Raw genomic sequence first — 23,639 nt, 5'->3', positions numbered from 1 at the left:
GGCTTCGGATAATTTTGTTTGTTTTTTTTGTTTGTGAATAAAATTTGTTTGATCTTTGGGCTGAGTCGTGAGGGGTGATTCCACAACCAATGAGAAAAGCCGAACGACGCTATCCGGGAGGTCATCCGTCTCAGTGCGATAAAGGATCATAACAAAATGGCGCACAATAAAAAAAAATGATCGGACGAAATGTCGTCGAAATAGTAAAGTTCATGCATTATATCTAGGCATGGTTCATAGACCAATAATAAAGTAAATAGACCAACCTCTGCTTCGACATAAGAGTTTAGATAAGTTTGAATCGTAACCTTTTTAGACAATGGTCTGAAAGAAGATGTACGAATGGACTACTAAATCATATTTTCAGAAGCTGTAGGCCACATACTAGGCGAAGATATCAGAGAGGTGATAGGAGTTCTGATAATTAGACCCAGGTACTGATATATCGCTAAACATTGTTATAATAAAGTAGTTTCAGAGTGATTAAGACCATATTATCATGTAACTCAAGCGATAGCCACTCGGAGAATAGGACGAGGTTTGTTGTATCGTGAAAAGTGAACACGTGATCTTTGACGATAATTTAATAATCGTCTTAGTAGAAGTTGATAGTCCACACGTAGCATATAAATGACTTCCAATACAAGTAGGAACGCTTTATCTGAATAGAGAGCCAGTTATAAGTCATAACCCACGTACCACATCACCGTTAATTATCATCATCCCAGAATTAGGAAATTTAAATTATATTGCGACACCGAATATATAGTATAGTGAAGAAGTGTTGGGGCATGTTGTTGTGGGAGTAATGAATGTGCAAACTAGAGCAGCAACGAGAAAAAGGACAAGACCAGTAGAATTAGATTTGAATCAGTCCTCATTTACGATAAGAAAGAAAAGCAAATACCGCAGGAAAAGTTATAATATGCAGAATACAGTAGGAAATGAAAACAACTACCAAGTTATGGACTTTTCAGGGACAATAAATTCTGGGCGACCGCTAAGTGGTTTATCAGTCCCGAATTTGGAAGGGGCGAGGCAAAATCACAGCGACGGCACAGATGAAGGGATTATAGATCCTGATATGAGGAACTTAATAAACAGTGAGGTCAGGGTAATTCAGAGTACTCTTGAGGAGAAGGTGAAGAGAATGGTTAGAGAAGCGATGATGGAAGTAAATAGGACAATAGGAAACTTAGCCGGGCCGTACAGGAGTTAATGAGGAAAGTTTCGGCAGGCAATGAGGACCAAGATAATGCATTATCAAATGGTACGAATATGACCGGTAATGTGTTGCGGCGTTGACCAGAGCAAATTAGTCAAACGAATCACGACAATGCGGGGGATAATTTACCTACTGGTCAGGATATGCAGTTAGGCACTTTTAGTAACTCTCAGTTTGGAAATAGAACGGCGCCGACAGAATCAGTGGAGAATACTCGTAATATGACCGTGATAAGGAGGGAACCAGAAACTTTGAGACTCAGAATAGACAAATTTTGTTTGAATTTTAATGGGGATCCCCGCAAAATTAGTGTTGATGCATTTATTTTTAGATTGGAACATTTGGTGTGAGATTTTAAGGGATTTTCATGTATTAGTCTCAGGACAGGCAGAGGAATGGTTCTGGCTAGGGGTCAAGACGGAGCAATTTTCGGATTGGCCGGGTTTAAAACATGCTTTACGTAGTCGATATCAGAGTAATACTAGCAATTGCGAAATCATGCGTGATTTAGTGGAAAGGAAGCAACAAGCAAATGAGTCTATTGACTCCTACTTTCATAACATGTGCCAAATTCGATCATCTTTGTTACAACCTATATCTGAATATGATATGATCAGGATTCTCAAGAGGAACATTAAGGAGAGTGTGGGGAAGATAATATACCCCATGAATATATCATCGGTTGAGCAACTCCGTGTAGAGTGCAATGAGGCCGAAAAGATCTTTCCGAAAGGGGCTTTTAGAGACATTGCACCAACAAGACAGCCGAGACTGGTAAATGAAATATATGGAAATGAAGTTACATATTCTACAAACGAAGATGGAGGACTGGAGGGACATGAGGAGCTAGAGGCATATAGGTTAAATCCAGCAAATAGTAGACGTGAATTGATTTGCTGGAACTGTCGAGTACAGGGACATGGATTTATGGATTGTCCATCGCCACAGAGGTCCTTGTTTTGTTACCGATGTGGTAAACCCGAAGTTACTGCTCCAGCTTGTCCAGTGTGCCAGGAAAACCGGAAGGGAGGCGCGGGGAGAACAGGGACCCCTCGCCCTACAGAAGCCCCTGTAAATTGAATATAAAGAATAAAGTAAAGGAGAACCCAGCATTGAGGATAATGGCACGGAGTAAGGTGGATAGCGGTGCACATCATATGCCTGGGACGAGACACTACCGCACATTGGAGGAGAGACAAAGAAATTATGAAATGGTAAAGGAACGAATATTCGGGATAGATAATGGTTCAAAGATTTTATCAGATAGAGTAAAGAAGATACGAGAAAAGTTTGCTGAGAGGAGACAAAGGAGAAGAAATTTGGTGGAGGCAATAAATAGAATAAATAGAATGAGTTTAGACCCACGGGTATATTTAGAAGTCAGCATACTCGGGCGGGCAATTAACGGATTACTAGACTCTAGTGCGTCTGTGAGTATTTTAGGAAAGGGTTGCAGGGAATTCGCCGAAGAATTAGAACTGAATATTACCCCAGTGGTGACAAATGTTAAAACGGCAGGGGGCCACAATCATCGAATATTAGGAAAGGTACATGTAAATATGGAGTACGACGGCCAAACCTGTAGAATTTTATTATGCTTATGCCCCGACTTAGAACAGACCTTGTATTTAGGCATTGATTTTTGGCGGATGTTTGGCATTGCCACAGATATAGTAGGGATCGAACAAATAGATATGGAGCAGTTGCATGACAGGCTAGGAGATAGACGGGATTACCGAATGAAACCACATGAATTAACACCAGAAGATAAGAGGAAATTAGATGTAGCTATAGGATATTTTAATACGTTTGAGGATCATGGATTAGGAAGAACCTCGGTGGAGAAGCATACCATTAAGTTGATAGAAGGGGCAGTGCCTTTTAAGGATCGCCATTATCCGATGTCGCCAGCATTGCAGCACATTACATACGAAGAGATAGATAATATGTTGCGCCTGAACGTCATAGAGGAGAGTGATAGCCCGTGGTCCAATCGGACCACCATAGTGAGGAAGCCTGGTAAGAACCGTTTCTGTCTTGATGCGCGCAAATTGAACGAGTTAACTGTAAAGGATGCCTATCCTTTACAAAATATAGAAGGCATACTTAGCAGAATTGACGAGACATATTTCATAAGCAGCGTCGACCTCAAATTTGCCTTTTGGCAGATTGAATTGGATGACGATAGTAAACCGCTGACGGCATTTACGGTGGCAGGTAGACCGTTATACCAATTCAGGGTCATGCCATTTGGTCTATGTAATGCCGCGCAGCGGCTATGCCGGCTGATGGATAAGATTATCCCTCAGAAATTGAGGGAGAACGTATTTGTCTACCTGGACGACTTGCTCGTCATTTCAGGGTCATTTGAGGATCATATACGATTATTGAAGGAGGTGGCTATTTGTTTGAAGAGGGCTAATCTTACCATAGGCTTAAAGAAGTCACAATTCTGCTTCCAGGAACTGAAATACCTGGTTTATATAATTGGGGGAGGGTCTCTGAGGACAGATCCAGAAAAAGTAGAAGCGATCCGGAAGATAAGGGTTCCCCGGACCGTTCGTGAGGTACGCAGCTTTCTGGGTACCGCCGGATGGTACCGACGATTTATAAGGGACTTTTCTTCTATAAGTGCTCCTTTGACCGATTTGTTAAAGAAGGGCAAAGGTTTCAAGATGACATCGGAAGCGATACAGTCGTTCGAAAATTTGAAGAAGTCATTAACAACGGCCCCGGTACTTAGGCACCCCAATTTTTCGAAGCGATTTTTTATACAATGTGATGCTTCGGATTATGGCGTTGGAGCAGTATTGTATCAAATAAATGACCAGGGCCATGAGTATCCGATAGCTTTTTTTCACAGAAGTTGAACGCGTGTCAGAGGAATTATACGGTGACCGAGAAGGAATGTTTGGCGGCTGTATTGGCGATAAGGAAATTTAGACCGTATGTGGAGTTGATGCCCTTTACTGTAATCACCGACCATGCTAGTCTCAAATGGTTGATGTCTTTCAAGGACCTCAATGGAAGATTAGCAAGGTGGTCTTTACAGTTACAGTCCTTTGATTTTGACATAATACATAGAAAGGGGGCAGATAACGTAGTGGCAGACATGTTGTCAAGGGCTCCGCAGGAAATTGATGAGATTGAGGCACCAAGTGGGGGCACAGTGTCCTTGATATGTTGCAATCAATTTCGAGAATGTTGCACCTTTTTTCCCAATCGAAATCGCCATTAGATAACAAATGTGTCCTTCACGAATTTTGAATGATCCTTGGGCACATAATGTCAACGTCGTTCCAATTGTATATGCCGGATGTTGTTATTGTCCTAATGTAGATATCTAAATCATTTCCCGAGTCAAATTTATCATTTATTTTGATTTTCCAAGTCAAAATTGGATTACAAACAAACAGCATTTTAAACGCAAATAATTAAAATTCAGTTTTGTATATCAGCTGATTGTTTTCTTTCATGATGATCCTTGTGCCATTGACCTCAGCGTCGTCTCCATTTTTATAGTTTTGGAAACTTTTACTGTCCTTGAATATATATCCACATTTTTCCCGCGTCAAATTAAATAATTTTCTGTATTTTCCGACATAGAATTGCGTCGGAAATAAAAATATTTTAAAACGGAAAAATTAAAATTAATTTTTTGCACATCAGCTGATTGTTTTCTAGTGATATCGGCCTTTTATTACCGAGTATTGTAATAGGTACAAAAAGTAATCGTCGTCGTCGCCGTCGCCACTTCACAGGAATACCAATTGAATGACGAGACGACTTAAAAGCGACAGACGTCAAAAAGCGACGGCGAGAGCGACTTCAGGAATAAGGGTGCATGTGTCTACCTCGTCTCCTTCTGGGTGTTGCAAACATATGCAGGGTATAATGACAAACTTGTAAGTGTTACGATTGTGACTTCCGATCAGAAATAATAAAACAGCTTTAGAAATGTGGTTTTAAGGCTATGCCGTGTTTTAATCACCCTTATTCCTGAAGTCGCCCTCGCCGTCGCTTTTCGTCAGTCGCCACTAATTGGTATTCCGTTCGTCGACATATTCTGCTATCAAAGAAAATCGGTATTCCTGGTGTCGCTTTTTTTGCCAACATCGTCGCTTTTTGTCGCTTTTAAATTTACCAGCTTTATTATTGGACACATAATGTCAACGTCGTTCCAATTTTATATGCCGGATGTTGTTATTGTCCTAATGTAGATATCTAAATCATTTCCCGAGTCAAATTTATCATTTATTTTGATTTTCCAAGTCAACATTGGATCACAAACAAACAGCATTTTAAACGCAAATAATTAAAATTCAGTTTTGTATATCAGCTGATTGTTTTCTTTCATGATGATCCTTGTGCCATTGATCTCAGCGTCGTCTCCATTTTTATAGTTTTGGAAGCTTTTACTGTCCTTGAATATATATCCTTGAATATATATCCACATTTTTCCCGCGTCAAATTAAATAGTTTTCTTGATTTTCCAACATAGAATTGCGGAAATAAAAATATTTTAAAACGAAAAAATTAAAATGCACATCAGCTGATTGTTTTCTAGTGATTACCGAGTATTGTAATTGGTACAAAAAGTAATCGTCGTCGTCGCCACTTCGCAGGAATACCAAATGAATGACGAGACGACTTAAAAGCGACAGACGACAAAAAGCGACGACGAGAGCGAGGGCGACTTCAGGAATAAGGGTGAATATTAAATAACTAATAATTGCAATACCGAGGATTAAAATACGTCTTTTCTAGTTGGATACTCTAGAAGAACAGACTAAAAGGGAATCATCGTTGACAGTCTTGTATCCTCTCACCAGTGTTGCCATATGGTGTTTACAATTGCTGACAATTTATTGGGTTATCCCAACATCTCTCCTTCTTTTTGGAAGCACATAATCCTCTGTCCACATTGGACGTCTGTTCCTTCTAGCCGATCGCCGAATCATTACCTGAGGTTGAGAATCACTTGAGGTTGTTGTTGAAGAGGTTGTAGCTGTTGAGGATAACATCAACGGTGCATTCGCTTGCAATGGCGGTGTATTGAGCAATAGACTTGGCAATGGTGTTGTTATAGTTTCTAAGTTCCTATTGGATACGCCGATGTTCTCACAATTGTTATCGGTGCCAACTTGTATACTTGTTGGATTATCCAATTCATGATATTCGAAAAGGTTTCCTGTTTGTGCGGTGTCGTCTGGCACATATCGCTTCCTCATTTGATTCACATGCGATGTAATCGTCTTGCATGGAATTCTTTCCGATTGTACCTCGTACATCACATTGCCTATGCGTTTTGTTACCACTCCTGAGTGCCACTGTGATTCATTCCTTTTATATATTTTTACGAAGACATTCTCACCACATTTGTATGATCGTTCCTTTGCTCCATGTCTTGCGTTGAATTGCCTTTCCATTTGTTCAGTTTTCTCGGCTTTATTGCTTTTTGGTTTTCGTAATAGATCGAGATTAATTCTAAATTTTCTGCCTATGAATAGCTCCGATGGAGATTTATTTCCCGGCGTATTTGCATTTGGAGAGGAACGATAACACTTTAAAAATATTTGAAGATTCTCTTTTGACGTGCCTTCCCCGTGGATTGTGGGTGATAAGGGGCAGTCAATTTATGATTTATTCCATTTGCTATGCAAAATTCACGAAAATTCTGACTACTGAACTGCGTTCCGTTATCGCTTACAATCAATATTGGATTACCAAATTGCGACGTGAAATCACCCAAACATTCCAATATCATTGAAGTAGATATTGATTTCAGTTCATATATTTGTGGCCACTTTGAGAACGAGTCGACAATGACAAAGTAATACCTATCATGCAATGGACCTGCTATATCGATATGTATTCTCTCCATAAGGTAATATGCTTGTGGCCAAGATGATAATGTCGTTTTTGGTAATGTCTTTGAAACAGATGCACATTTATCACACGACTGGACCAGTAGTTTAATATCATCATCTATATGTGGCCAGTATACGTAACTTCGGGCTAGTGCTTTGGATCTTTCTATGCGATCATGACCTTTATGAAGTTCCTTCAGAATACGTTTACGAAAACATTTAGGATCATCCATATAAAAATTTATGAAATTTTACCACCGCAAAAACTAAAGCTAAAGCCTCGTTTTCTATTTGTGCATAGTTTTTCTCAGCTGCTGTTATAGATCTCGAACAGTGATAGATTGCTTTTTCGCTACCATCGGGGTATACGTGGCATATATATGCTCCAAGCCCAACATTAGAAGCGTCAGCAGCCACTTTTATTGGCAATCGTGGATCAAAATGCGTTAATAATAAATCTGAAGAAAGCAGCTCTTTAAACTTTTCAAAACTATTTTGACATTTAGAATTCCATGACCATTTAACTTCTTTCTTTAATAAGTGATCCAAAGGATCTCGCAACTTCCTCATTTGATGTAAGAATTTCCCATAATAGTTTATGGCCCCCAAAAAAGCGCGTAATTCTCCGATATCCTTAGGGGTGGCATATCCAGTATGTTTTTTATTTTGTTTTTATCTGGACGAATCCCATTTTTATCCACATGAAAACCCAAATATGTGCACGAGGTTGCAAAAAATTTGCATTTTTCAAAATTTACGGTAATGTTGTGAGAGACAAATGTTCTCATTACCTGTTCTACAACTTTAACATTTTCTTCTCTTGTTTGAGTTGTCACAATAACATCGTCCAAATAAGGAAACGCTCCCGCTATGCCAGCTAATATGGATTCAATTGCTTCCTGGAATGCACCTGGGGCCGACTTCACCCCTTGAACAAGACGATTGAAAGTGTATAGCCCTCTGTGAGTGTTAATCACTAATAGCTTCTTTGTGCTTTCATCTACTTCAATCTGCATGTATGCATTGTTCAGGTCAATAGTTGTGAAAAATTAACATTTGTTAAAGTTAATAAAAATATCATCCGGTACTGGCAATGGGAAGTTATGTTGCTCCAACTGATCATTAAGCCCGGTGGAATAGTCGCCACAAATTCTAATACCGCCTGATGCTTTTTTCATGACCACTATAGGGGCAGCCCATTCTGAAAAAGTTATCGGGGAAATAATCCCTTCCCTTTCCAACCGATTTAGCTCCTTTTCCAACGGCTCTTACGGCATATGCAACATGCCTCTTCGGTCTGAACACTGGAGTAGAATCAGCTTTTAATTGTAATTTTACCTTAAAAGTTTTACAGTGTCCAATTTCATTCCGAAATACTGTTGGGAATATCTGTTTAATTGTTGCTTCCGATATAGTACTACTGCTTTTATTGCATGATGTACAACTATTTATCGGTATGTCCCACATTTGGAAAGTTTCTAATAAGTCAGAACCCAGTAGATTTAGGGTAGATATAGGTGAAACTGCTATTGTGCATGTTTTGATTTTGTTGTTCAATTTAACATCAGCGCTGAATTCACCCATTATTTTGATTTGGTTTGTCGAAGCATCTGTCGGCTTGCGTCGAGATGGTCGCAGAACAGGTTTACCAATTGTCACCCAAGTCGCTTTGGATATTATTGTTAGGTCAGAGCCTGTATCATGTTGAAGTTTTATTTCGATACCATTGACCAACATTGATACAAACCGCCTGTTATTAGAATTAGTATTTGTGGAATAAACCCCATTGATGTTGGTTCGCCTATTTTTATATTTCTTTTCCGAGCTAGGACCTTGAATATTGCGTTTTGGTGGTTCATTTTGAAAACAGAGCAGTACCCCTCCTTGTGACCCATTTTACCACATTGCCGACACTTATGATTTGTATAGTGGCAATCAACAACAAAGTGCATACTGCCGCATTGCCAACATGGACGTTTTGGTTCTTCGCTCAAGTTTTTGTTTGAATTTGAATGATACTGCTTATTTGTTCGAACAGCATGAATTTGTTCGTGTTCGCCCAACGCAACATCGTTCTTCAAACACTTTAGTCTTTCTATTTCAGCAACTAAGTGATCTATTGTTAGAGGGTTCTGCTCAGTTTCAGCATCCAACATTGCTAAGAGTCTTGCTTTAACCTCTTGATGTTTATTTCCCAAGCCATATACGAACATGAGGCATTTGAAATCTATCTAGCATAAGTGACAATATCTTCGTCGTCGCCATTTTGATATTGCATGAACTTGACGCGCAAAGAGAATTGAGATTCCTTTTTTCCAAACAATTTCTTTAAAATTTCGATGGTTGTGTCAAAAGAAATGTCACGAGGGTGTTTGGGCAATAAATAATTCCTATATTTGTTGCTGCGCTGACTTTCCTTAACAACAACCGCACCTTTGCTGCCTCGTCTAATTGCTTACCTTCCACTACAAAGATGTCCTCATATCGCTCAAACCACAATTCAAAAATCTGGTTATCCCCCGGATCATAGACAAATTCCCGAATGTTCTTAGCCAATATGTCCATCAAGACTTCTGAACCAAATGTGTTTGATTTGGGTACCGCTAAAATTTCATCATTAGCTGTATTGCTTTGTAGTGCCACTAAACGTTCCATCAATTGTTGTTGTTTCTCGACGGTTTCTTGCTGTTTTTTAAGAAGATCATTTTCATTTATTCATTTTTATTTCATTTATTGTCGCCATTTTGAATGACTTGCAAAACAAAAATCAAATTATTTATGCAGTTTGAATTTTCTGGATTTTCCTCGTCGCCAGCTGTTACGATTGTGACTTCCGATCAGAAATAATAAAACAGCGTTAGAAATGTGGTTTTAAGGCTATGCCGTGTTTTAATATTAAATAACTAATAATTGCAATACCGAGGATTAAAATACGTCTTTTCTAGTTGGATCCTCTAGAAGAACAGACTAAAAGGGAATCATCGTTGACAGTAAGCATATTTTTTTTAAAGGTGCTCTTTTTTAAATATATTTTGAACCACTTAACTTATCACAGATCCATATTTGTTCGTCACCTCAATACCTTGCATTTAAGTACCAATAACGACATAATCGTAGATTTTTAGCTCGAGAAATGATTTTTCTAATGAAAAATGGACGAAAAACTAAAAATATAAGGATATCTCAAAAACTGTTTCATTAAAAAATTTTTAACCTCTATTTTCGAATTCAGTAGATGAAAATACATAAAAAGCAACCACTAATCAAATGTAAATTTTAGTGTAAACTAGTGTAATTACTAATTGCTTTTTTTACTTCTTTTCATTACAGATTGTTATGTTTTATCCTCGCGTATAATGCCAAAGATGAAAAATTAACGAAAATAAATCCTGTACAACACTTCAACTCAACTTCCAATATTTCGATGGAATTCAATTTCAAACATTTAATAAATGTAGAAGTTATTGTATTAAATGATTTACGGGTTTCATTTCAACTTATTAATGTAGTTGTTGTAGCAGTAAAAATGTTAGCTATTTCAACTAACGCAGTTTTCTATTTCAGCAGCGATGTTTGTCAAAAACTTTTAGCAAACACGTTTGTCAATTCAACAGCATTTGTTTGCTATTTTAGCTGTAAAAAATGTTTGCTGTTTCAACTAACGAATGTTTGCTGAAACAATTACATGCTACAGCTGTCCCTTTTTCAGCAAACAAAATCTGCTGTTTTAGCAAACATTTTTGCTATTATGAGTAACAAAATTTTTTGGGTGTATATTCTCCTCGTTCGATAATTCGGATCGAGCGCATTTATTACAGGATGATTTGGATTGCTTTGGAACTTGAAGAAATGCAAGTTTATGCGATTCTTCAGGCCTAGGTCTATTGATGTTCGGTATAGTATATGAGGCTCGTTATTGAAGGAGGTTGATTCTTTTGTTGATCTTGGCATTGTTATGGATCGTAAGCTTAATTTTAATGATCATATTAATTTCATGGTGAATAAGGCATCTAGGATTCATAAAGCGTTGGGCGATGGAGTTTTCGGACCCATATGTTACTAAGAGGAGTATGGCTCTATCGTATGGGATCCTCAATATCATGTTTACATTAATAGAATAGAATCGGTGTAGAAGCAGTTCTTGTTGTTCGCTTTGAGGCATCTTCATTGGAACATAGATTTACACTTCTAGATAGAGGCTGATTCATTTATCCACTCTTAGGAGCCGTCGGACGATGTTGGGCTCTTTGATCATGTATAGGTTAGTTAGTACACAGAAAAAAATTTCACGAAATTTTTTCCAATTAAAATTTTAATTGAGTTTTAAAAAATATTCAATTAAAAATTTAATTGAATCAACAAATTTTTTAATTGAAACAAAAATCAATCACAAAAATTAATAGTATCAATTAATTTTTTAATTGGGTCAATTAATTTTTTAATTGACCTTCAATTAATTTTTTAATTGATACTATCATTTCTGTGATTGAAGACATTTCAATTAAAAAATTAATTGGATCAATTAATTTCGTGATTGAATCAGAAAAAATTTTTTTTGTGTGTAGTGATGTTCCATGCTCGGAATTGATATCTGGGATTACGATAAATATTCCTTTCAGGGTATCTAGGAATTACCAGTCCCTTTTCATTGATTTTCAACGTTCGAATTATGCTTCGGTAGAGCCTATTCATAGCATGTGCATTAATTTTAATTTAATCTATTATCTAATTGATACTAACTTAAGTATTGATGTGATACAGTCCAGAATTTTAGCATATTTCGATACTAATACATTTTATATGCTAGTATCAAGTCTTGTAATGTAATATATCCGAATGATGGGTCCTTCTCTGTAGCTGGTTACATCCCTCTACCTCCACCCCGCCATGGCCCGGGTGATGGTATGTACGCTGCCCCTACACCAAGAAAAAAGTGCCTTCGGAACTAAAGGTCAAAATGTTCATCAATTTAGTTTAGCCAATTTATTTCCATTATGTTAAATTTTTGTTTAAAATGATAAAAATTACTTGCTTCAGTAAAAAAATCCTTAACTTAAAGCAGTTAGGAATAGTTCATTAACTAGAATAAGGCATGGAATTTTACTAATACTGTTTTCTTCGCTGGGTATAAGAATTTACTACTGAACAAGAAAATTTTATTCACTGACAACAAAGCATTCGTAAAAATAAACAAAATATGAACTAAAACCAAGTTTCCTCAAGTTTCAAAATGATAATTCTGACTTCCTTTATTATAGAAAGCTTATCATACATACGAATAACACTTGGCATAGAAAAATATTTTAGTTCATTCGTACTAAGAAGTATTCAATCCTTTCAAAACTTAAGGAAAAATACTTGTTAGAATATAGGAAATTTTCCTATATCTCTTTTATCTACCTGTAATCGATACCTGTCATCGATATGTTTGCGTGTGGGTTGTTTTTTAGTTGGAATCGCGTTGTTATGGTATAAGGAGGGATTGTTAAAAAAATAATATAGTAAAATAATCTAATAAATAACAAATAAAATATATAAAATATTTGTTATTTTAAATTAGTGAGAAAAAATTATGTTCGTGATGGTTTATAAAGAAAGAAAACAGAATAACAACCCCTTCATTCGTCTTCATTTTGGAATCTTCAATTAACAGGTAACATTCAGTGACGCTAACCTTTTGTGAAAAAATTTGTTTATGATTTTTTTTTATTTGCAGATATTGAAATTGTAAAAGGAGGACAAACTCGTTACGCAGCAACTTATTAAAAGTGAAAGGTACAAGAAGAAGGAAAATGCGTTTTACAGTTGATGACATTACATGGAAATTGGAAATAGTGGAATAATAAACTAATATTTCAAGGCCAGTCGATGCTGTTGATTCTTAATAAATATATTTAATATATTAATAAAACGTGTATTTTATTGAAGAAAAAATTGCCTATATAAATAAATAAAATTGTATTTAAAAACGAAGGTAAGCAGTTCTAAGTTTGAAGTAAAAAGATTTACCACAAATATCGAAGATTTGTCCCAATGAATGAAAAAAGTTCAATAAAATAATTCCATATATAAATTCAATTCAGTTAATTTTTTTCATTCTGTAGTATAAGGGTACATAAATATAGGAAAATGTTAACTAATATATGGAATGCATTCCACCTAATTTCTACGAAAATCACATTGTTCAAACAAATAAAAATGTCTTTGGCGCTATACGAAGTTCAATTTTCTTCACAATTAGTTCATTTTAACTTAAAGAAGGGGTCACTTTTTTCTGGGTGTACGTAATGGGGACGAGGCCCACACGGTCGGTCGAAAGGGCGGGAAAGTGGGCGATAGGACCGTTCGAAAAGAAACCTGTGCTAAATTCATCGCTTCTGCGCCAATTTTCACCACTTCTAAAGGGTGATACGGTCAAAATTTGGTCAATATAAACTTGACGTATTTCTTTCAATTTTGCATTTAAAAAACCTGAACACCCCTCATTTTGAAGGTGTGTGTGTAGAATGTTGCTCCTATTTTGATTTTGGAATTAACTCTTCAGTTGTCAAAATGCCGTCCAAGCAAGAAGAGCAGCGTATCAAAATTTTGCTCGCGCATCGCGAAAATCCGAGCTACTCGCACGCAAAGCTGGCAAAATCGCTAAAAGTTGCCAAATCAACCGTTACAAATGTGTTTGGGGAACGTTTGTCGACAGCCAGGAAGTCTGGATCGGGGGGAAATCGAAAACCGGAAGCCGCTGAGACGACAAAGAGAGTTGCCGTTAGTTTCAAGCGAAACCCTGCCGCGAATAAGCTGGGTGTATCGTCTACAACCGTGCATCGAGCCAAAAAACGAGCCGGACTATCGACTTACAAGAAGGTAGTGACTCCAAATCGGAGGCTGTACACGACGATGCTGGCGAAGTTTGACTGCGTGGTAATGGACGACGAAACCTATGTCAAAGCCGACTACAAGCAGCTTCCGTGACAGGAGTTTTATACGGCAAAAGGAAGGGGGAAAGGTAGCAGATATTTTCAAGCACATAAAACTGTCAAAGTTCGCAAAGAAATATCTGGTTTGGCAAGCCATCTGTACCTGTGGCTTGAAAAGCAGCATTTTCATAGCTTCCGGGACTGTCAACCAAGAAATTTACGTGAAAGAGTGTTTGAATAAACGTCTGCTGCCTTTCCTGAAGAAACACGGTTGTTCCGTACTGTTTTGGCCGGATTTGGCATCTTGTCATTACGGTAAAAAGGCCATGGAGTGGTACGCCGCCAACAACGTGCAGGTGGTTCCCAAGGACAAGAACCCTCCCAACACGCCAGAGCTCCGCCCAATTGAGAAATACTGGGCTATTGTCAAGCGGAACCTAAAGAAGACCAAAAAAACTGCTAAGGACAAGCAGCAGTTCAAGGCAAACTGGCTTTCTGCGGCGAAGAAGGTGGACAAGGTGGCTGTACAAAATCTGATGGCAGGTGTCAAGCGGGAGGCCCGGCAATTCGGATTTGGAAAAGCGAAAGCCTAACTGAATATTTTTCCTGAATTTTATACTAATTGAACTTGAAAAAGAAATTTAATTTGATTTTTCAAATAAACGATTTCACCGATTTACACGCGTCTTCCCTTGACCAAATTTTGACCGTACCACCCTATAGATCCAAAACGAACATTTTCACTGCTTGTTTGGCGACTCTTGTTTTTACTGGGTGGATAATTTTATTGTTAATAATTTTATCGTGTTTGTACAAACATATTGACTCTATATTGATTTAATAAGATTTATTGGCTTCATCTACGTATTGCTTAAATCTTTTTTAGGCACACAAGAGCGCTTGGCCTTTTATGGAGCCGGTGGATCCAAATGAAGCACCAGACTATTATAAGGTTATCAAAGAACCAATGGGTGAGTTGTTTATAATTTGTCGAATAATTTGTGTGGTATCTAATAGTATTTTTATTTGCAGATTTAAAACAAATTGAAGAAAAGTTAAACAAAAACGCCTACAACAAATTGTCAGAATTTATTGGGGACATGACAAAAATATTCGACAACTGCCGCTATTACAATCCAAAGGAATCGTCATTTTACAAGTGTGCAGAGGCATTAGAATCATATTTTGTTCAAAAAATTAAAAACTTTCGAGAGAGTGTAGTTAGTCAGTCCTAATTGTTTAATATGTTTTTATCCTTATAGTAGTTGCTAATTTTATTCTTAAGTAAATCCCCTGTAATGAAATATTGTATTTCAAGTTGCAACAATTTGCAACTTTATATTTTAAATATATTTTAGAAAACTACGATGGAAAATTAAAAATTAGTATTAAGAAAAATTTTGTACAGACTTATTAAGCTGAAAGTAACCATTGTTAGTATGGTTTTGTAAATATGCATTTCTAACAATAAATACTTAAATGTTAAGGTAAACATACCAATAATTTATTGAAATCCATAGTGAATGTTCACATCTAATAACTACGCCGAGGTGGTGCGAAATATGAATTCTTGTGTGTTGGCCTTTCTGAAAAAGATGCAATGAACGAAATCGGTCCGAAGTAAGTACAGTGGGTTGAGCTTGCTAACAGAATGACAAAGAGTAGTCAGTCGGGTTGGTTTGCTGGGCAGGAGAATTCTCTTTCAATAAAGCTGACTAGTTCATGTAATGCGGTCTCAGTAGACCTGCCCTTCGAGTAGGCATGCTGTCGTTTTGAGAACAAACTTGAATCTATGCTAGTTCTAAGATAAATATCTATCATCCTCTCCAGAGTCTTAGGTAGGAATGCGGATAAGCTGATTGGTCGGAAATCCTTCGCCTTCGAGTGAGAGGCTTCTCCCGCTTTAGGTATGAAAACGACTTTTGTTTCCCTCCACTTTCCTGGGATATATGCTAAGTTTATACATCCTTTATATATCACCGTCAACCAGGGGATAATTCTTTCAGTCACTGCTTGTAACTCCGCCGGAGTAATGCCATCAGGTCCGAGGGATTTGAATGGTCCAAAGCTATTTAACGCCCATCTTATTCTAGATTCCGATACAATTTCCTCGATAGGAAACGACCGCTGAGCCACCGCCAGAACCTGGTTCAACCGTCTGATTTCCAGGAAAATGTGTGTCCAACAGTACCTCCAGCGTCTCCTCACTGGGCATTGTCCAATTGCCCTCCTTGGCTTCCCTCTAGGGCATGCAGCTTTCAGTGAGATGTTGAAGGCCTTAGTAATCCGCTCCACTGCGTGTTCGATATCTTGCACATTTCTCATATTTGTCTCTGTTATTTCCGGTATCATCATATTGAACGAATCCCTATACTTATTCCAATCAGCTGTCCTAACATTTGGCGGAAATATGGTCTTGGTGGTATGAACATCAAATTTGAAACGAATGTTGCGATGATCTGAGAAGCTGTGTTCACTTAAAACCTGCCACTCAGATATCATTTCATTCAGTTCTTGCGAGGCAAAGGTGATGTCCAAAACCTCTTGCCTGTTTTTAGTGACAAAGGTTGGGGCATCTTCCTTGTTGCAGACTACCAGATTAGTACGCAAAATAAACAGTGACTCCTCAACTAAGGTCTTAACGGCACATGGAGGCATCTCCCTGTCATGTCCCATGTAGACCGAAGATACCCAATATTTGCATTTGGCTATTTCTAAATTGGTAACGACAGTGTCTGCATTGCACATTGAAGAAGCAGAAACAAGTTGAGCTCGTTTTTAGCAATTATACAGGCTCGATTTACATCATTACCAGTATACTGCAATAGTTTGAACCCCGGAGTGTTTAATTCACATATTTTGTTTCTATAAACATATGGTTCATTCAGTTCTTGCGAGGCCAAGGTGATGTCCAAAACCTCTTGTCTGTTTTTAGTGACAAAGGTTGGGGCATCTTCCTTGTTGCAGACTACCAGATTAGTACGCAAAATAAACTCTATTAGCGACTCTCCTCTTGCATTAGTATCACTACTTCCCCATATACTATGATGCGCATCGCATCCCATAATGAGTTTCGTCTTTGTTTTCAGTGACTCCTCAGCTAAGGTCTTAACGGCACATGGAGGCATCTCCCCGTCATGTCCCATGTAGACCGAAGATACCCAATATTTGCATTTGGCTATTTCTAAATTGGTAACGACAGTGTCTGCATTGCACATTGAAGAAGCAAAAACAAGTTGAGGTCGTTTTTAGCAATTATACAGGCTCGATTTACATCATTACCAGTATACTGCAATAGTTTGAACCCCGGAGTGTTTAATTCACAAATTTGGTTCTATAAACATATGGTTCTTGAATAAGAACTATGTCTATGTCCCCTTTCATCAGGAGAACTTTTAAGGCAGCACATGCAGCCTTACAATGATGAAGATTTATCTGGAGGATCCGTAGAACCATCGAGATTTTCAACAACCGTCAAATCAGCCGCTTCAATCGAGTCATCAAGAAAGTCCTCTTCAGAGATCTCGGTGCCTCTCGCAATAACCATAAGTTCAACTTTGGTGAGTTCTGAGGCAGTAGAAACCTCCTCACACATACGGTATCTATCCATGTCTTCAACTTTGGTATCTCCCTCGACTTCGCAAGAGGATCCGCTTAGTTTTGTTTCAGACAGAGGCTTGTCCATTTCTGAATCCTTTAGCTGATCGTTTTTATATACCTTCATTTGGATATAATGAAAGCCATAACATACATGGCCCTGAGACTTTGCTAGATGTGGCAAAGACTGAGTGTTCAATATAAACACTGCATGCCGTCTTGGTCCATCCACTTCATCCAAACGGCCAACCTTCCAATCAGCTGTTGGAAGATCTGGATTGCATCGTTTCAGCCTATTTAAAATAGATTCAGGGTCAGAAGGGTTTGCAGGTATCCACGCATGTGCTCTAGGTCTAGCCGGTATGTCTTTCTTCTCGACTAACTCTAGAGCAGCTCCTTCCCAAACTTCACCAATTAGTATCAGAACAGCCACCGTGGTGCAATGGTTAGCATGCCCGCCTTGCATACACAAGGTCGTGGGTTCGATTCCTGCTACGACCGAACACCAAAAAGTTTTTCAGCGGTGGATTATTCCACCTCAGTAATGCTGGTGACATTTCTGAGGGTTTTCAAAGCTTCTCTAAGTGGTTTCACTGGAATGTGGAACGCCGTTCGGACTCGGCTATAAAAAGGAGGTCCCTTGTCATTGAGCTTAACATGGAATCGGGCAGCACTCAGTGATAAGAGAGAAGTTCACCACTGTGGTATCACAATGGACTGAATAGTCTAAGTGAGCCTGATACATCGGGCTGCCACATAACCTAACCTAACCTAACCATCAGAACAGCTTTAAAACATTCTATAGACCTCTGGTCCTCAAATGCGACTGGTTGGTATCGTCCTTGAGACCAACCAGCCTCTTGGTGTCGAGGATCTGTGCCGGGAAACCTTTCCAGCACCTGTGAGTAGACGACAGACAGAGCATTCTCAATTTCCCCCCATTTTTGCTTTGGAACCATACCGTCCAATGCTCTTTTATTAATGATAGCCATCACAAGGCTGTGTTTAGCAACTGAGGCAAACGATCTTTGATCCCTTTTGGAGGATGGCAGCTCATCCGGCGATCGTTCCCTTTTTCCAGTCTCAAGAATTCCTTGAGCCCATTTTAAGGAATCGTTTTGTTTAGCCGACAGCGTGCTCGGGTCGACTGATCCTAACTTCTTTAGGATAAACAAAGCATTTCTACGTTCCTTGAATCTCTTTCGTGAGGGATTACCTCCTTTTGATGTCGTTACCTTAGAAAAAGTTCGACTTGTCAGAGTGTCGCCACCTGTCAACCCGTCTACATGTCGACTAATTGGGCCTAACTCTTGGTCATTGCCCAGATTTATAACTCCAGTCGATACCCGTCCACTGGGCCCTGAAGTTAGCAACCCAGTGGATGACTTTGAATTTCGCTGCATGGTGGCATAATATCCCACCACCTATTACGATGAGTTTATCCGCTATTAAAAAAACACGTCCGTTCCGTTCGACGGTTGAATAATAAGTAACATACGTAACAGTTTGCTTACAGGGAATATGTGATGAACGCAATAATTTCATAAATGTATTTGTCGGATATCCTGGATCATGCCACGATAGTTAGGTTCTGAAGAATTCACCCATATATAACAAGTTACCGTCATTTTGTGGAGGTTGGACATGCTTACAAGCAATACACACCATTGCCTAAATTACCATTGACAGTTAGTCAATTTAAAAATCTCCCAAAAGGATATTTTAAAAAAGTATAAAAATGGAATTGGGATAATATGTAGATGATTTGCTTTACTTCCCTTCATCACCACTGAAGTACTGGGCATAACAAGTTTGTACACTGTAAAAAAGTTATACCCAAGTCAAGGATACAATTTTCGTACAAAATAGTTCAGAATTTCTTAAAATATTTAAATTTTACCCAAAATAAGTTTATGTAGACAAAAAAATTCAAGTAACTAAATTGCAATGACAGTGCTGATGTAGTATGTGGTGAAGGGTATAAAATAGTCGACCACGCCCAAGTTTAGACTTTCCTTAATTCTTTATTTTCAGATTATTATTTACTAGGTGATTCAGCATATCCTTGCAATAAATACATCGTTACACCTTACAAGGACAACGGCCATCTTAGGAAGGCTCAAAAATAGTTCAAAATGAAACTGAGTACTGGTAGCATTAAAATTGAACTATCATTTGGAATACTGAAGCAACGATTCCGGCAGTTATGCTACTGCAAATTGCGAGGAATGAGAAAACTTTGCCACTTTATAAGAGCCTGCTGTGTTCTTCATAACATTGCTAACGAAGATGGTACGCATTTTGAGCCAACGGCATTCCAGGAAGAGGAAGAATATGTTATAGATGATTATCCAGATAACGATAACGTTTCGCGTGGAGATGACGTGCGAAAAGCAATATCAAAATCAATACAAAATGCACTTACTACAATGAATTAATTTTATTTTATTTCACTTTTAATGATAGTTTTACATTTAAAAATATAGTAAGGTAATCGTATCGACTAGAGAATGCAGCAATCGCTCGATTTACGTCGCCTCAAATCAACACAAAAAAAGATAAATTTTGTTCCCCTGTGTAATTGTTTGTTTATATGTTTGCTTTTTTTTGAAGCTTTTTATTATGTACTCGCACATGCATACATACATATATAATTAAATGGACTCAGGAGTAAGTATGGGTAATTTTTAATTCGATTTACGTCGTTTCGATTAACGTTGTCAAATTCCCGAACCAACCACGACGTAAATCGAGGGATTACTGTAATTATTTCACATAGAGTAATACTAATTATTATATTATATTATTATAAACAAAATAGATTTTGTAATTATCATGTTGTATTTTAAATTTTAGAATTGGTGAAAATACCAAAGCTTTCATTTTGGTTAACTAAACTGTAAGTAAGAAATTCATAAATTAAATATCTTGGAAGTATTGATAAACAAATTATTTTTTCAATATGTTCACAAGGGTTTCAAGCAAATCAACTTTCTTCTTCTCCAGAGCTTCTCTTCGTTCGGCACGTTCTTCTCTTTGTTTAATACTTTGTTCTAATGTTTGTTGTAGAATTCCATCACTCTCCTCTTTTTTTTTGCATGTTCTTCAGACATGTCGATGAATTGTTGAAGGGTTGTTTTCCGTTTTCTTGATGATGAACTACATGGATCTTCGAAAAATAAAAAAAACATATTATAACATGAAAAACATGGTTAAGTACACCCAAGCCCGTATTAATACGGGCTTGCTATCATTGTGATCTATAAATCTACATCTAAATTCAGAAAAAAATTAGTCCTGGACGGTATTATTTTATTACCAATAAATATGGCAATAGAATGATGACGCATGCAAAGAAATTGTTACATATTTTCAAACTCATTTATGTATCGATGTTGAAATTTGTTAGAATAAATGATAACAAAACGGCATTAACCGTTGGTAATTATTTTCAAAACAGGGCGATTTTTTCTGTGTAGGGCGTACCCTTAACCTTTGAAAGCTTATCCTACTGAAAGTCACGGATAAGCTAAATCATACGTCTGTGGGACGTATCATAGTTTGTCATTATGTGGATAAAATTTGCGGATTTTTATTTTAAATTTTTGCACTTACACCGATTCTATATACAAATTCTTTTCATTTAAACCCGTTTTTGCCTAAACTTTTATTTATTGTGTAACAAAAATATCACATTTTTGTTACTCATTTTCAGACGTAGATAAGCTGTTTAGGGTTAAAATGCCAAACGAAATGTTCGTACCTGTTTCAGATAAATTTGGGCCTTCAATGAGTTTTAAATCCGCCGAAGACACTTCTGCTTCACTTCGAGTACAAAATCTGGGGGGGTTACTCTGTATTGCGATACGAAAGCAAGTAAGTAAGTAAGTAAATAACTTTATTGAGTCTTATTATTTTTCATTGACATAGGGAATGCTCTTAACGAATAGTGTTATGAATACTTAGAACTATAGTTGTCTTGTTCTAATACACTTTGTTGGCGTATATGCTACTTGCTTATAATGATAATTAGTTTTGCTTGAAAAAGCATTAGTATGAAAGAGAACAAGGCTTGCTCGCAGCCTTTACGATTGCGGACAGCGCATAAGGTGTCTGTCAATAAATATAGAATAAAAACAAAACACTTAAAACTACATAACAAACAAAATGAGATAACAAAACGAAACTGCTAACATTTGCAGAAAAGCTGTAACGTGTTTTTTTAGAGTATTCTTGTAAATATCACAATAGCTGAGTTTTAAAACAAACTTTTATAATATAACGATTGTTCAGTTACAGGTGAGTGAACTAATTAGGTACTTAATGTTGCTAACTATCTATAGAAGTAAATATTGCACTATGTGTTTCCGTGTAGGTGTCAAGTTGTGTTATTATGCTATTTATCCTCGATGTGAGCCCCGTGCAATAACAGCGTAAAATTGTGGCAGGTTTTGGGCTGGACCATTGTCAATGTTGGCATGGATAATACCAACTGGAGAGAGGTAAACTGTTTCGGACCAGTTTGTGTCTTTTTCAATCTCATAGATTTCCTTCAGCAAATCATTTTCGTGATTGGGTAACTTGTCGATGAACATTTTTTGAAGTTTCATGGCATGGTTGCATATGGACTGAGTTCCAGCAGTGTCGTAAATGTAAGTGTTGGAATATTTCTTACTTCTACTTATATAGTGCTTTTTGATACATTTCCTTATTATTTTTCTTTCGAATATCTCCAACTCTTTTGCAACTGTTGGTGAGATGGTGAACCAAATTGGAAAGCCGTAAACCAATACAGATCTTATTGTGACCTTATACAGTAACAGCTTGGTATTTTGCGGTAAGTAGTAGAGAGGAAAACGTCGCAGCTATTCGTTTTGCCTTTTTCAGTGTAGATCTTGCATGAATATTGAATATTAGCAAATTATCAAATCTCACCCCTAGATATGTAATACTCGTGTTAACTGGAACTTCTATGCCCTCAAGAGACATTCTGAGAGTTTTACTTTCGGGAACAACAGTCCTAGGGCATTTCCCAGCAGCATTTCTAATACATATTGCTTCCGATTTTCCTGCATTGATTTTAATTCCCCATTTTTTATAAAATTCATTAATTAACTCCAGATGTTCAGAAGCATATTGAAGTGCCTCTGAAGGAGATTTGCTGTGGGCGTAGATTAAACAGTCATCTGCGTAAAGAATTGCTTGCGAATTCTCGGTGGTGTGTGGAAAGTCATGCAGGAACATATTAAAAAGGAACGGAGCCAATACACTGCCTTGAGGGACACCACTTTTAACATAGCCCTGAACCGAAGATTCTTCACGGATTTGTACGATAAATTTCCTGTGTTCCAAGTAGCTGTTTATTAATTTTATTAGGTATGGATCAATCTCTAGATCTACACTGTTAGAAAAATATGTTTTATATATGTTCCGATATAAACAAAATGTGTTTCGGGCACAATTATATTTAAGGGCAAACATGTAATGTTCCTAAACTAACACAAAATGTTTGGGACACATATGTTAATATGTTAGAATATATTATGTTTGGGGCATGAATGTTTCATAAAAATAATATGTGTGAATGTAAACATATATAAATTTACAAATTTCGAGTAAACATATATGTACACCCTCAAGAAAAATCGCTTCTCTAACATATGTTCCAAACATATTTTGCAGGAAGCACATATATTATTGGATACTGCCGAAACATTAATATGTTTGTTTTATGTGAGCATATTATATGTTTGGAAGCATTTTGAGTCCAAAAATAGTATATGCTTGGAAGAATTCCTCAAAAAAGATTGTGCTCATTCCCTCACATAATTTTCACTTCCACGAAATTTTTGAGTTCTTCGCATCTTTTTCTGTAATATGCTGTTGTTTTTCAAATGTCTATTCTCTTGATTCCGAATACTCATTCTAATATTCAAATTAAATAATATTTAGACTTAAGCATATTAAATTTTTGGCCTTATCATGAAACAGTTTTCCGAAACAACATACAAGCGGTTTCACAGAAATTGCTCT

The 23,639-nt window shown here is 37.3% G+C and overlaps 1 protein-coding gene and 1 long non-coding RNA gene across 5 annotated transcripts in view; both read left to right on the top strand.

Annotated features, from left to right (window-relative positions):
- The window catches only part of E(bx) (nucleosome-remodeling factor subunit NURF301 E(bx)), a 154,798-nt gene extending 134,243 nt beyond the window's left edge, over positions 1-20,555 (top strand). For 2 of the 4 annotated variants that reach the window (XM_075304063.1, XM_075304066.1), the window contains 2 exons: positions 14,896-14,980; positions 15,042-15,501. In XM_075304063.1, the coding sequence (XP_075160178.1) occupies positions 14,896-14,980; positions 15,042-15,244 (288 nt within the window). In that variant the 3' untranslated portion in view covers positions 15,245-15,501. Of the gene's footprint in view, positions 1-10,425; positions 10,570-14,895; positions 14,981-15,041; positions 15,502-19,640 lie in introns of those variants that run through there. The other 2 variants (XM_075304065.1, XM_075304064.1) reach the window with 2 other exon arrangements.
- A 1,424-nt stretch (positions 20,556-21,979) lies between these two features.
- On the top strand, positions 21,980-22,976 carry LOC142236110 (uncharacterized). The gene is made up of 4 exons (XR_012721905.1): positions 21,980-22,108; positions 22,163-22,258; positions 22,365-22,443; positions 22,548-22,976. It is a non-coding gene; the product is annotated as an uncharacterized LOC142236110 (long non-coding RNA).
- Positions 22,977-23,639: the final 663 nt, after the last annotated feature.

Source organism: Haematobia irritans, chromosome 4 (assembly GCF_050003625.1).
Source record: "Haematobia irritans isolate KBUSLIRL chromosome 4, ASM5000362v1, whole genome shotgun sequence".
NCBI lineage: Eukaryota > Metazoa > Arthropoda > Insecta > Diptera > Muscidae > Haematobia > Haematobia irritans.
The sequence above is the reverse complement of the archived record's forward strand: the minus strand, read 5'-3'. Positions and strand labels throughout refer to the sequence as shown.